The sequence below is a fragment of the Calonectris borealis genome, chromosome 14, assembly GCF_964195595.1.
Source record: "Calonectris borealis chromosome 14, bCalBor7.hap1.2, whole genome shotgun sequence".
Lineage (NCBI taxonomy): Eukaryota > Metazoa > Chordata > Aves > Procellariiformes > Procellariidae > Calonectris > Calonectris borealis.
The window spans coordinates 4249074-4262726 of record NC_134325.1 but is presented as its reverse complement, the minus strand read 5'-3'; the positions used below and the strand labels follow the sequence as shown (position 1 = coordinate 4262726).

The following is a 13653-nucleotide window of genomic DNA, read 5'->3' as shown; positions in this document are numbered from 1 at the left end:
TGAAGCACATAACTGAGACACAACCACATCTGAAGGACACTGAAACACTTCTAATAACTTAGGATATGAAATGTAATGAAGCTACACACCCAACTGCAAACACAAAACCAGAATATATTCACTTCAGTGTCATGTCTCTCAAATAATAGATCCTCAGTGCTGTCTAGCCATTGCTCTTGGATCTTGGTTTAATACCTCCTCAAGGTGTCATTTTCAGCCATCCATTAGTTCCAACCAAATTACTGGCCACACTAAACCTCCTAATCAAATGGTGGCCCAAACTAAACATCTCCACTTGTGAGATCTCAGAGATAAAACTAGAAGAGTCTTAAAAAAAAACAACTGATGAAAATTAAGGTGGAGCATTGAGCTCACCTAAATTTGCAAAATCTGTTCTGTGCAATGAAAAAAGGGACTACAACAGCTTTAACCAAGTCAGTAAGAATACAAGGGTTGAAGGGATTTTCTGGTTGCTATTCCTAGCTTCTGGCTAGTTCAGGTCAGCCACATCATGTTATTTTATTCGCTATCTCTTGAAAATGCAACTCCATCTGAAAATGAATTGGCTTTCCCCCTCCCTGCTCCTGTTGGGACGTTATTCCAGAACCTCATGCTTTTGATGGTACCAGACATTCTTGTAGGCTCCTGTCTTCATTTCTGAAAGACAGGTTTCCAGCCTTGTTTTTCTGCTCCACTGTTTCATGGTCTCAGTTTATCCCCCTCCCTCTTCTGTTGCCTCACTCCTGCAGTACACACACCTGCAACACAGCGCGCTGCAAAGGCCGCTGAATCCCTTTCTCAGTGTGTTTAGCCTCATGTTCATCCCCTGGATCATCCTGGCAGTAGTTCTCAAGGATGACAAGATACAGGACATAAACTTGCATAAAAATAGGGAGAACTGGTCATTAGTAGTGTTAGGGTTCATCCGAGCTTTCCCCTCCCACCCCCCACAAGCGCCCCTACCAAAATACAAAGGTAACTAAATTAGGAAAACATAGTCCAGCAAGAAGAGTTAAAACCTTCCAGGAAGATGGTTATTTGATAATTTTTTTCATTTGATCATTATTACGAACAGACAATTTTAGATCTGAACTCAGTAGTAAACGTATACATGGACACAAGCAATAAAACTCATAGGAGATCCAGCAGCTTTGTATCCTAGTCTGATAATTAATCCATCGTCAGTTGTTTAAATTTTACAGTACAGCAATACCCACTTTCTTTGGGAGGCTGCAGTATGCCAGCCCTTCTCTGCTTACTGGTCAGATGAATGGGAAATGGTGGGAGGTCTGCTGGCCACCATCAGTCACACTGCTGGCAAAGTCAACAGCAGCTCTGCCTATTGGCCTTGATCTCACCAGTGTTGAACTCGAGCACATGTAGGTCTTTATCTATAGTAGGGAAGTTCCTCTTATCTAGACCTTGCTCAACCGACCACTTCGGTACAAAAAAAGTCAGAAAAAGCAGCCAGTTGAAGCAGTACCCTCTATATCTCAGTGTGATATTGAAGGAAGTTCTGGGGAAAGTTATCAACATATGCAGATGGTTTGACTACAATTTCTGAACTGTTCGTGCAAATTCTGCAGCTATTTATTTTCCATTCAATATTAGTACCATGTAACACCTCATAATATATAGTAATTATACTGAAAAGAAACAGCATTATCTAGGTACAGCAAGGGAAAAAAAGAATGCTTAAGCATATACAAGGTTGCCAAATATCTTAGGAGGGAAGTTTTAAAACATCTCCCTATGAAGATAATTCTAGCCACATGACAGAGGAAAATCAGAGCAAAGCTAGTTTCAGCCCCTACAGACCCATTTCTACAGGAGCACAATTTGTGCTAATTATTGAAATATAAACGAAAGCTAAATTCCTTAATTGTAATTATTTTTTCTAGATCCTGAATAATAGAAAATTATTTCTATTTTGAAACATTTTACTTTTGTTTCATCAAATGGAAAACAACTGTTGAAAATTTCTGGATTCTTCTAGATATATTTTTTCCCCTAGCTCCTTGATATCTTTTGATAGAGGTTTAAAGATTTGAGAATTAAGAAAATAAGTCCCAGGAGTGTTCTCTAGATGTAAGAATATCTACATCTGTACTTTGCAAGTAAGAATTTTAAAAGGTTCCTCCACATCTACCCCACAGATCTCCATTAAATGAGAACAAAGTGTAGTTGGAACTGCTCATGGAGTTAAAGCTCAGAGATGAGAAGGCAGTTGCAAGATGCAAAGATTGCATGCAAAAAGCATTTAAAAATACTAATCCTTACATCTTCCGACCCCCACTCCAAAAATTCTTAAAATAACCAACTCCCCCCCAAAAAACCCAAACCCTTCATCCCCCCCCAAAAAAGAAAAAAGACTATAACATGCCTATAATTGGTATTCTTGACTTGTAAACCACAAAAAGAAAAAAAAATGAAGTGTTGTGTTCTGTCTAACATTGAAGACAGTGTACAGTCCTCAACAGCTTTTTTAATTTAGAAGGGGGGGGGGAAGGGTTCTGAATAACACAGATATCCCTTTTACATAGCAATTTTTCAATATTTATGTTCAACTATTTATAAAATCAGATCTGTTCTAATTTAGCAATAGTTCTATGCACGTGTAGTTTCAAGTGGTATTTCCTGCAACGTTTCAGCAAAGCTTTCACATAATTTTGATTTTCAATTTACATTAAGCACATACTGATAGGCTTTGCTAAATAGGAACATGGTTTTACGTATGCTTAGAAGTAAGCAAACTTATCAATGTTTTGTTGAATTCGGTCCTTGGCGAGAAAGCATATACCGATGAATTAAAGGAACAAGAAATTCTTAACTAAAGCTGGTACTTGCAGACAATTGCTTGATCCAATTCAAAGGAATGGGCACAGTGTAATATCCATGCATGGCTATATTCAGTAATTGCTTGTGGCAAATAGTGTTCATGATCAAAGAGACTGTTAGCTCAATCCAATAATGGTTGTCCTGAAGGATGATTGTTCAGATGCGAAGGTTGGAAATTCTGTATCATTCAGCGGATATCAACAGGAGAGCTCCCCTCAGTCTGCCTGAGGCATGACTGAATTTAATGCTTAAGGAGGGGGTGGGACCCCCAAAAAAACCCACTCACACCACAAACAAATAAAAAATAACTACACAAAAAAACCCAGAGTGAGCCGATAACATTCCCTGAAGGTGGTCATCTTTGACAGATTTGGTGAGAACATTTAGCATCTTATTTTTTATTTTTTTAGCTTGTTTTTTAAAAATTCTTGTTTTTATTCTCCAGAATCTATACCATGTTTTTAAGACTGTTAGTCTGGACATGAGGGACAACCTAAGCAGACTAATTTTGAATACTTGCACTGGGGAGCTGAAAGATGCATCATGTTACTTGTATTTTACTTGCAAATATTAAACTTGTCTTTTGAAAGACATACAGATATGCAGCCATTGGCAGAAGTATTTATACAACATGCGCTGCATTCGAAGCCAGCAATAATACAGACAAATCTTTACTCTATGCCACAAGGTAACCTCAGGCTTCTTCAAGAAGCCCATAAACTTGAATGGCGAATAGCTACAGCCCAGAGTTCTCAAGGAAATTCATATAAAGCCCAGGAGGCCAATTTACAGATGGAAATGGAAAAGCAATATAGATTTATAAATAACAACAATGACAATGAAGAACATTTAATTAAAAGTTATGCACCCTATGGGTATGTCTATAGTCAGCAAAGCACAGTAATATAAAAGTACCCGATTCCAGATGCAGTTTAGTTGTGGTAACACAAACCTTTTATATGGTTTACTTTATGCTATGCTACATACTCTATTGCCGCTACCCAAAGAACTTGTTTAGCAGTGTAGAATACGCTGAGATAACAAAGAAAGTGCAACGTTGTAGAGTGAGTAAGGGGGTGTGAAAACATTATCAAGTACTTTTCTCTTAGAAGTATTTTCTACTACGTAAGTTAAGTGCACTCTCAGAGAAGTGAGATCAGCTGCGTTGCAGACAGATCACGTATCTATGACGGTGTTTGAGACAGGAGCTATGAATTATCCTCTTCTGTGTGTCCAGTTCAAAACAGACTGAGACAGGTTTTCAGTGACCAGAATTTGTGGTGTTTAAGCGATTCTGAAAATTCTGGCTAAAACATAACCGAAATTTTCAAGACCTAACACTTTGAGAAGGTTTTTGTATGAGTTTGACACCTTCATTAGGAAGCATTCTGATACTCCCAGTTATTGTCCTAATTTTACAGGGCTTTTTCCTAACAGAAAGCATGAAGAATATTACAATATCAAAACACCAGAAATGGATGGACCTGAATCCATTTCAGTTTTGTTTTCTAAATCCTTTTACCAGTTAGCAGAAGTATAGCATCTGCATTTAGAGCAGAACAAGGACACTAAATTCTATTTTTAATATTAAAGAAATTACTTTATGGGTTCACTGAATGTAGTCTCACACTTCAAGTGGCATGCTGCAACATTATAGAAGTTATAACAGAGAAAGAATATTATCATAATTAAACTTATTGATTAAATAAGTTTATTGTAATTAGAAAGACAAAGTAACTGGCATGCCTATTGACTGAACAGTAATTCCCTGAAAGACGAATATTTCAATATCCTGACAGATCGTTTTGCTCCTATGGAAGGTTTTGCTGTATTTTCAGTAAGCCAATCTGGTCTGTCACATACTCAATTTTTAATGCCAACACCAATGACAGCACGAGTTTTTAAATGCAGCTACATCTGCCACTGTTAGTTACCAAGTCATCTGACTGCTGTATTGGAAAATAAAAACACCGTGATGACATGAAAGCATTGAAAAAGCTACTTGCCAGAAAGCCACTTCCTTGTGCTGCGCAGCAAGTTTTCTGATCCTAAGAGAGGCTGTATTTAACCACGGCAGACAGCAAGAGGAAAGAATTCTGCAGCAGATCTTAGTGGCAACCTAAACAAAACCTGTTGTATTCAAAAAAGGCTACATACGCATTTCAGCACCAGGAGACCTGCAATAGACTTACTTATCAATAGATCTTTCCTTCCTGAAATAGCAAGTGGTACTGTTTGTAGAGAGAAAATTATATAAGCGCACACACAGAGGTTTATTAAAAGTATTTCTTAAAAAATATATGTTTTATTAGTGAAATGGAGGTGTTAGTCCTATTGTTCTTGTACATAAGACTTATTAGTAGTCTCATTTTTAATGAAAAAAGAAACAATGTCTTTTGATTTAAAACAGCAAAGAGAAGACTCTAGAAGATCAGCACATTTTGAAAATGCAAGTATGGAATCATTAGTGATGCCTATGCATTTTAAAGATCTGTAGTGATCTTAATGATCACTATGATCACAATGAATGTAGTGAAACTTAAGGATGACAGTTTGTTTTATTAAGCTACATACAATTAAAGCAGATAAAAACAAGTCATTGCTTGAATGCTAACGATAAGGAAAAACAGCTTCCAAAAAGTACCTTTCTTTGAACTGTAATAGGAAAAGGAAAGGGAACAATTACAGACAGGAAATCCCAGAACACAGCAGCCAACCTAATATTTGCATATCATGCCAGAAAAGAAAGAGGGAATTGTTACTAGCAGAAGCAACAAAATTGAAACATTTACTAAAACACAATCCCAGAATAGAGGTCCCAAACTAGTAAGTACATATAATAAATGAAAACAGAGAGACAACTGTCACTAGCAACAGCAATAAAGCAGAACTTTATTAGCAGAACTAAAGATACATCTACACCAACGTGTGGCAGCACCTTAGAGAAACCTGAGAAATCTCTGAGCAAGATGGCGTGTCGACATAGCATGACGAATGCCACATAAGGATACTAAGTGGGTTCCAAAGCAACATAATCACTTTAAAACAGTCCTGTGCCTGGATTTCTCAAGTGTCTCAGATGCTCCTTGTTCTGGAGTTAGTCCATTCTGAATAAACAGGGAATTACTGTCCCAGGCCGAATTGCAAACCATAGATATCTGTTTAAAAAACAAAAAAAACCACCAAACCACAAAAAAATAAAACAAAACAAAAAACCCCACCAAACACACACACACACAAAAACCCCAAAACACTAGCCCTGATTTAGCAAGACTCTTACCACCTTAGAAGGTTGAGCCCTACCATGAGAAAGTTTGCAAGAAGTAATCACTACAACAGAAGGGAAGACAGGATAAGGAAATACGAATAGACGTTTCTACATCGTACACATAATTTGATCACTTTGGATCAGACAAGACTATAAACACCAAATAAAACTACCGATCATCTATAGTATTTTCTTAGTTTCATAGAATTACAAAACCAGAAAGTGTATTGAAGCAATAAGAGGCCATTACGAAGGGCTGTTCTTACTCCATGCTTGCTTGAACTTTACTCCACAGGTGTTTGAAGGTGTTAACTACTTCTAGTACATGTGAAATTGCTATACTTACTACTCCCCACCACAGGGCATCTGCATAGCTGCCAAACTCTGTTTCTCCAGAATCATTTACAGCATCTTTTTCAGCCAGGTACACAAAATAAGAGGAAAAAATCAGGCCCAGAAATCCAATGTAGAGTGTAGTTATCAGTTCCTGCAAAGAGAATCAAAACAACAGCATTATGATATTATTGAAACACTTAAATTACCTACCACTGATGTTTTTTAAAAGATACTTGGAACAGAGGAATAATTTCAGCAATGAATAAACATTGACACCGACTGTTGGCTGCGCAAATTAACAAAAATCCACGGAGCTCAATGGTCAAAGAATTTACACCGTAGCCGATGACTTGGCCCAGCATGCACATTTCCAACATAGAGTCAAAACAACCTCCTCACTTGCAAGCGTGACTCATTAACCTTTTGGTCACCAAAAAGCAGTTGGGTAATTTTTTCAGACAGTGCCACATTCAAAATAATTTTGGAATTTAGATACATAGTTTTAGAAATATTCAGACTACTTCTCAGAAGTCTCATCTTCTGTGGTTAAGTCCAACTACAAGTCAAAAGTTTTCCAAAGTGGAGGTGAATATTTTTAATCTTTTAGGAACTTTTCGTCCCTTGAACAAGGCAGAACCATACTTTGTTAAAATAAATGACTGCCTGCCTCCACACTAAATATATTTGACATCATCAGCATGTCTGCATACATGCTGTTCTGAATATAAGGACTTTTGCATGACTTATTATGCCATTCCTCAGAGTACTCAAACTTACTTGTCTGTGTATGAACACTACTGATCCCAGCAGCCTCCATGTACCACCCTGACGGTCAACATGCAGCATTCGTAAAATCTGCAGAAAACGGATGCCCCTGGAACACGATTTTTAAATGAATGAAAAGACTAAAGATACAAGAGAAGAAATAGAGGCAGAGAGGGCAAGTCTGTCTCTTCCAAAGGACCGTTTAAATTGAGAGACATAGTATTTTATGTTAGACTTCGCAGCCTGTCTCTTTTCACTCCATCCACCCATCTTTCATCTTGTTTGTTACGAAGACAGCATGGGGAGATTGCACAAGAGAAGGAAAGACCTTTGTACACATGGCTAGTAAGGATAACTCAAGGATTCAGGAATTTCGGACACAAACTGTGAATGCTCTAGAAATCATCCATCAACTCATATTTGAGTTGCTCGCTGGGATGGGAAACAACATACAGAACATAGCTAACTAAAGATCTGAATTCCTCACCTTTGAGGAATTTCATAGGCAATTTGAACTACACAGCCCAATAATATTTTAAAATATTCTTTTTATGAGAGTCACTGCAATCCTAGAGCATCGCTGCAGCTAGCGCGCAGTACACTGCCATGCACCCTCTCATTCAAGAGAACCAAGTGGTGTGACCTTCCTGAGCACAAGGTGGATTCAGTCCATCAGGAATTCACAAACACTAACCCCAGGCATTTTATGAAAAAGCAGCTTGAAGACGTCAGCGACATCAAGCATGAAAGAGTTGCTACAAAACTGAGCCAAGAAACTAAAACAGGATTTGGGTAGAACCCACCTAGTTGGGGAAAGGGGGCGGGGAATTTTGTTTCCCCTACACTTAACAGGATCACTGATTCACACCCATACATGATTGATAATCTGCTCTGTTACGTGACTCTCAGCAGTGACTTGTTTCCTCCTGCAAGAACTGAAACAGGAGGTAAAAAAAAGAAAAAAAACCCACCTTACTCAGACAGCACTATTTTCTTTTATTGCATATAATTACCTGATAGCTGAGGTGGCAAAGACTTGACCTTTAGAGCCCACACAAAGAACTATCATGGATGCAACGACTACAATTAAATCTGGAAAATAAAAGTCAATCGAAAAAATGAGTTAGCAGTATCTTGCAATACTTCTGCAAGACTGTTACTAGAACCAATGCCAATGTTACTTTAACAATTTGAACAGTCACCCCAAATTAAGATTTTTGTTTATATATCAAGAGATTTCTATTGTAACATATAAAGAAAATATAATTGTGTGATATGATAGAAAGGTTTTACTGGGATGGGTCCAAGATGGCCACATTCTAGATGAATGACGAGAGTGATATGCTTTACTGTAAAGCAGCCTCAGCAGCCTGGAATCCTTAACAGCTATAACCCATGAGGAATTTCAGCAGTTTCTGCCTATTATCTCTTCTGTGTATCTTATTTTCTCTGCTGTTTTAGACAGTATTTTATTCATTAACAGAGGTTTTGGGGTTTATTTCATATATAAGACAATTGCCTTACTATTATTTGATCTGTCCAGGTCCAAAAGGGAGAGAAAAATTGGAATTAGTGTATAAGTCTAATTTAGTTTAAGTCAGTCATTACCCTAGGACTGTACTTTAAATCTCTGTGCCTCAGACCTCATTAATTTCGGAAAGGAACTCTATATTTTGGAGAATGAAATAGTTCTTGATACATATCTGGGGAAGTGGAACTTTGTTTTGCTTTCCAAGCTGAAATAAATTGGATGATGTTTCAGAACCCCTAGTGTTCTAGGTCTCAAGAGAAATGGATTGTGGACAGAGTGCAAAGATGCAGTCAAAGCCATTTCATAGTGGCAGTCACACCTGAGAAACAATCGTTATTTTTATATATATGCACAGAGAAGCTAAACTAAACTATTTTATGATTGTAAAAATACCCAGGTACAAAATTTTGTAATTGATATACAGCAAAATTATAGATGGTTTATGAAAAACTATATCCTCTACTCAGCAACAAATAATGTTTCTGACTAGCGGAAAAAACTATGTCACAGAACAAGAATTACTATGCTTCTATAACAATACTCCTCTTCCAAAATCTAGTTTGTTTAAACCATTTATATTTTAAGTGCTTCAAGGCAAAGGTCTTTACATAGTTCTCTCAATATTAGCTAACAAAATAAAGATTGATTTTGGATTATTATGTTTCTTTCAGTGAAATTGTTAAATGCGTGACAAGCATTCTAAAAAAAAAATAATGGTTTGTGACATATATGAAATATAAGGATGTAATTTCTAAAACACTGAAGTCGCATTAGGAAGCCAGCTGCAGTGAATATCAAGGGAAGTCAGGTGCCCAGTTCCAAATGCATCACTGAAAACCGTATTTTAATCCAACAGATACACAAGGTAACTACAGAGCATCTACCATGCTCTACCATCAGTACATAGCTCAGTTAGAGTGCAAAATAAACTCATAATAAATTATTCAAATGGCTGCTGAGAAAAAAAAGGCCATTCAGTATTTTTTAAAAAAATCTAGTTGTAGCTATTGTACGGTGTCTGGGATTCTGAGGTCACAGGAGACAGGACTATGGCCAAGACTTATTTCTGGCAAAGCTTCAGATCACTTGTGAAAAGAAAACACACTGCTCTTCTGGAAAAACAAACCAAGCTACATTTGTTCTCAAATGACAGTGCCACGGATTCCTGAAAGGAAATTCAGATCTACGTTAACGCTAATGACAAGAGCTCTTGCTCTAACTTGGCCTCAACTACTGCAGAAATTCCACTTCTCAAAACTTTCAAGGACAAGTTTTACTCATTGTTTACGTCAACTTAGCAAGCTGCGCGTACTCACCAATGATTGAAATGGGCTTCCTAGCAAAACGAAGCCTTCCCCATATTCCAACATATTTACTGCGGCATCCTGCTGACCATAACCGAACCACATATTCTGTTCCAAAGAATACCACTAATACAATTTCCTAAAAGAAACAGACAGGGAACTAGGTTAATTCTCTACTGTATCTTTTCTCTACTTCCATCTTTTTTCAGAATGTATTAGGAAACGCTAAAATAAAATGTAAAATTTGGAAGGTGAAAAAAACGCCGACTATACCAAAATGATCTAAAGTAACATAGAAAAACCTGTAAGAGTAAAGAAAAAGATTAAGAGCAAGTTTAAATACTTTAATTGCATGCAGTTTGGCTTGTCTACACATACTAAAACTGAAAACCATTCTGTGCAATTCACTTAGTCTAATTTAAACAAAAGGTTTCCTGACTGAGCCAAAGAAAACAAGCAGAATCTGTATTCAGAAGATGAGTATTTTGCTAGCGTATTTCATTTCGGGAAGAGGTGTGCTTCACATTCCATTTACCGTATCAGCTTAACCTCCCACTTATTTATACTTTTGCAGTCTTCCTTCAATCTCACATGGACTGAAGAAAGATTTCTAGTACCCATTACCAATACGTCAGTCTCCAGGTGCACTGAAAACATAGTGAGATCTCAAGCACACCTTTCCCATCCTCTTGTCAACAATTAGAGACTTCAGCAGAATCAGAGGTCTGGTCCGGAAGCACTGCTGGTATCAAGCTACCTGTTAACCACAGGCCTACGCTAAGGTATGACTTTGGAAATGCCTACAAAGTGATAGATGTCAAAGACATCTGACATTCTTGTTGATTAGACAGAGGTACAATTCTGTTGTATTTGGAACTTAGTCAATGTGCAAATAAACCTTGCTTTTCTACAGGCTGAGTGAGCACGGCATACTCGGCATAGTTTCCTGGAGTATATCTGGGAGTTGCAATACTTCCTTATTGGCCAACTCGATTAATAACTAGTCACATTCTCTGTCAGAGCCAACAGCCAAATCTACTAATTGGAATGGTAACAGTGGCTTGTAATTGAAAACACACAACACATGGCATACTGAAAGAGTAAAGCAGAGAAACCAATCATAAGGTATCACAGTTACATAGGATAATGCAGATTAAGAGAATGAGTTGCTTATTTCATAGAATGATTTAATATAAAGAGCAACTGCAGAGAAGACAACATGCTGCTGAACATTTTATCCAGTCTCCTCACATTTCTGCAGGGTTCACTGCTGGTTTTTGTAACAGATTGGCAAACGGGACTCAAGATTACCCATGATTATTTTCTAAATTAACTGAAATAACCAGGATACAACCCTAGTCCAGTCAAGATGAATGGGAGTCATATTATTAGCTTCAAAAATGTATGGTGTCGTGGATTAACCCCAGCCAGTTACTAAGCCCCACACAGCCGCTCGCTCACTTCCCCCCAGTGGGATGGGGGAGAGAATCGGAAGGGTAAAAGTGAGATAAAGACAGTTCAATAGGTAAAGCAAAAGCCGCGCACGCAAGCAAAGCAACAAGGAATTCATTCACCACTTCCCATCGGCAGGCAGGTGTTCAGCCATCTCCAGGAAAGCAGGGCTCCATCACGTGTAACGGTAACTTGGGAAGACACACGCTATCACTCCGAACGTCCCCCCCTTCCTTCTTCTTCCCCAGCTCTATATGCTGAGCATGACGTCCTATGGTATGGAATATCCCCTGGGTCAGTTGGGGTCAGCTGTCCCAGCCGTGTCCCCTCCCAGCTTCTTGTGCCCCCCCCAGCCTGCTCGCTGGTGGGGTGGGGTGAGGAGCAGAAAAGGCCTTGACTCTGTGTAAGCCCTGCTCAGCAGGAACTAAAACATCCCTGTGTTATCAATACAGTTTTCGGCACAAATCCAAAACAGTCCCATACTAGCTACTATGAAGAAAATTAACTCTATCCCAGCCAAAACCAGTACAATGGGGCATTGCCCTGAATACTGGGTGAAATAGTAGGTCTGTGTACAGCAAAAAGAGGGGAAAAAATGTTATGTATCAGTTGACTTCGCTATAATCTTCTTGTGGCTCTAAAATGCCAGTGTCCTGATGGCATAACAAACTGTTCATCTTGGGGCACTACAGTGTTGAAGTTTGACTCCATGACATTTCCAGAAAAGCTAGGAGAACATTAGCCAGGACTCTTTCCCTTAGTTTTGACAATCTCATAACCTGTGCAAGACGTCAGATGCAGCAGAACAGCTATCACAATTGTTTATAGTCACTTGTATCCCAGTTAGATTTTCAAGATATAATGAAACTGTCCAGATCATTGGTTGTAATAAACATGAAACTCAGACCCTTCGACCAGCCAAGAATCTCTGCTACAGCTTTGTTCTGAAAGGATCCACCAGAACCCTTCACAATTTTTTTTAAATTGGACTATTATTAAATATTTTTCAATAAAATAAAGTCATAATGAACATAATAAATTTAAAGAAACAGCATCTGCAGCAGATGCTTTAAGGAAATCCTGTGTCTCATGACAGAAGCTTCAAACGCAATGAAACTCTCCCTTTGTCCAATTTCACCTAATGTCATTTACAAACCCACGGTGAATGGCAAAATTATGAGCCCTGCTTTACACGAGGTGCTGTTGAATTGTCACGGCAAAATAAAGTGCCAGAGGCTGTCTTTTCTGATCAGGTGATTGTATTTGTTTCACAGACATGGTCAATAAACTCTAAAATCCAAGTACTCTTCTGTATGCAGAAGGCTAGTACGTCTCCTTTAATCACTACCACAGAGGAAACTCCCTTAACAAAAGACAATAGCAACCATACAGGGAGCAAAAACTGTCCTTCATTTAGAATAACTACTTTGAGGAAGGGATGTATGGCCTCACATCATATGTGATAGCACAGATAATAGTATTCAGACATCCCCAAAAGCAATAACCAGAAGCAAAAGAACAACAAAAAAATTATCTTGGTAGGCAAAGAAAAACCCAGAGAAAAGTTAACGTTTTAGCACAATGAAACCACAAACAGCACTCTGACCAGGCACCGTGGCCTTGTCAGGATCACGGTTTCAGTTTTATAGCAAGAAGGTAGAAAGTGAAAGCCTGGATTGTGCTTTAAAGAAGCGTGTATTCTCTGCGTAGGAAATTTGCATCAGAGTTGTGCGCGTATGTTTTTTAAAGGCCCTCCATGGTTCATTGGATAACAGGCACACCGGCAAGTATGCAAATGGGGGCTGTCCCAAAGACAATGCGACAGACACGCAGTCAATGGTTACTGTCATCCAGCTCTTTGCGTGACACGCAGACAAGCTTAGAGAACATTGATTGTCCTATAGACTCCGGTGACTGGAGGGAACGACCAGTCGGCTTACACCAAGACACATTTTTCACTCCTGACGTTTTGATAAAGGCTTATTGACCTAAATGAGACCCAAGTTATTCAGGGAACATCAGGGGTGAAAGTGCACAAGCTGTTCTTCATGGTCATACACAAAAACTCCAGGTATCCATTAGCAACTGGCAAATTCCCCCTCCCCTGCCCGTGGCTGTGTGACAGACAAAAGTGTTTTTAATATCTTGCATTGCGTAAG

The 13653-nt window shown here is 38.5% G+C and overlaps 1 protein-coding gene across 1 annotated transcript in view; it reads right to left on the bottom strand.

Annotated features, from left to right (window-relative positions):
• KCNQ1 (potassium voltage-gated channel subfamily Q member 1) overlaps positions 1–13653 on the bottom strand; it is a 356039-nt gene that overhangs the window by 254452 nt on the left and 87934 nt on the right. The window contains exons 3-6 of the mRNA XM_075163025.1: positions 10055–10181; positions 8221–8299; positions 7220–7316; positions 6453–6593 (exon numbers count right to left, since the gene is read on the bottom strand). Coding sequence (XP_075019126.1) covers positions 6453–6593; positions 7220–7316; positions 8221–8299; positions 10055–10181 — 444 coding nt within the window. The remainder of the gene's footprint in view (positions 1–6452; positions 6594–7219; positions 7317–8220; positions 8300–10054; positions 10182–13653) is intronic.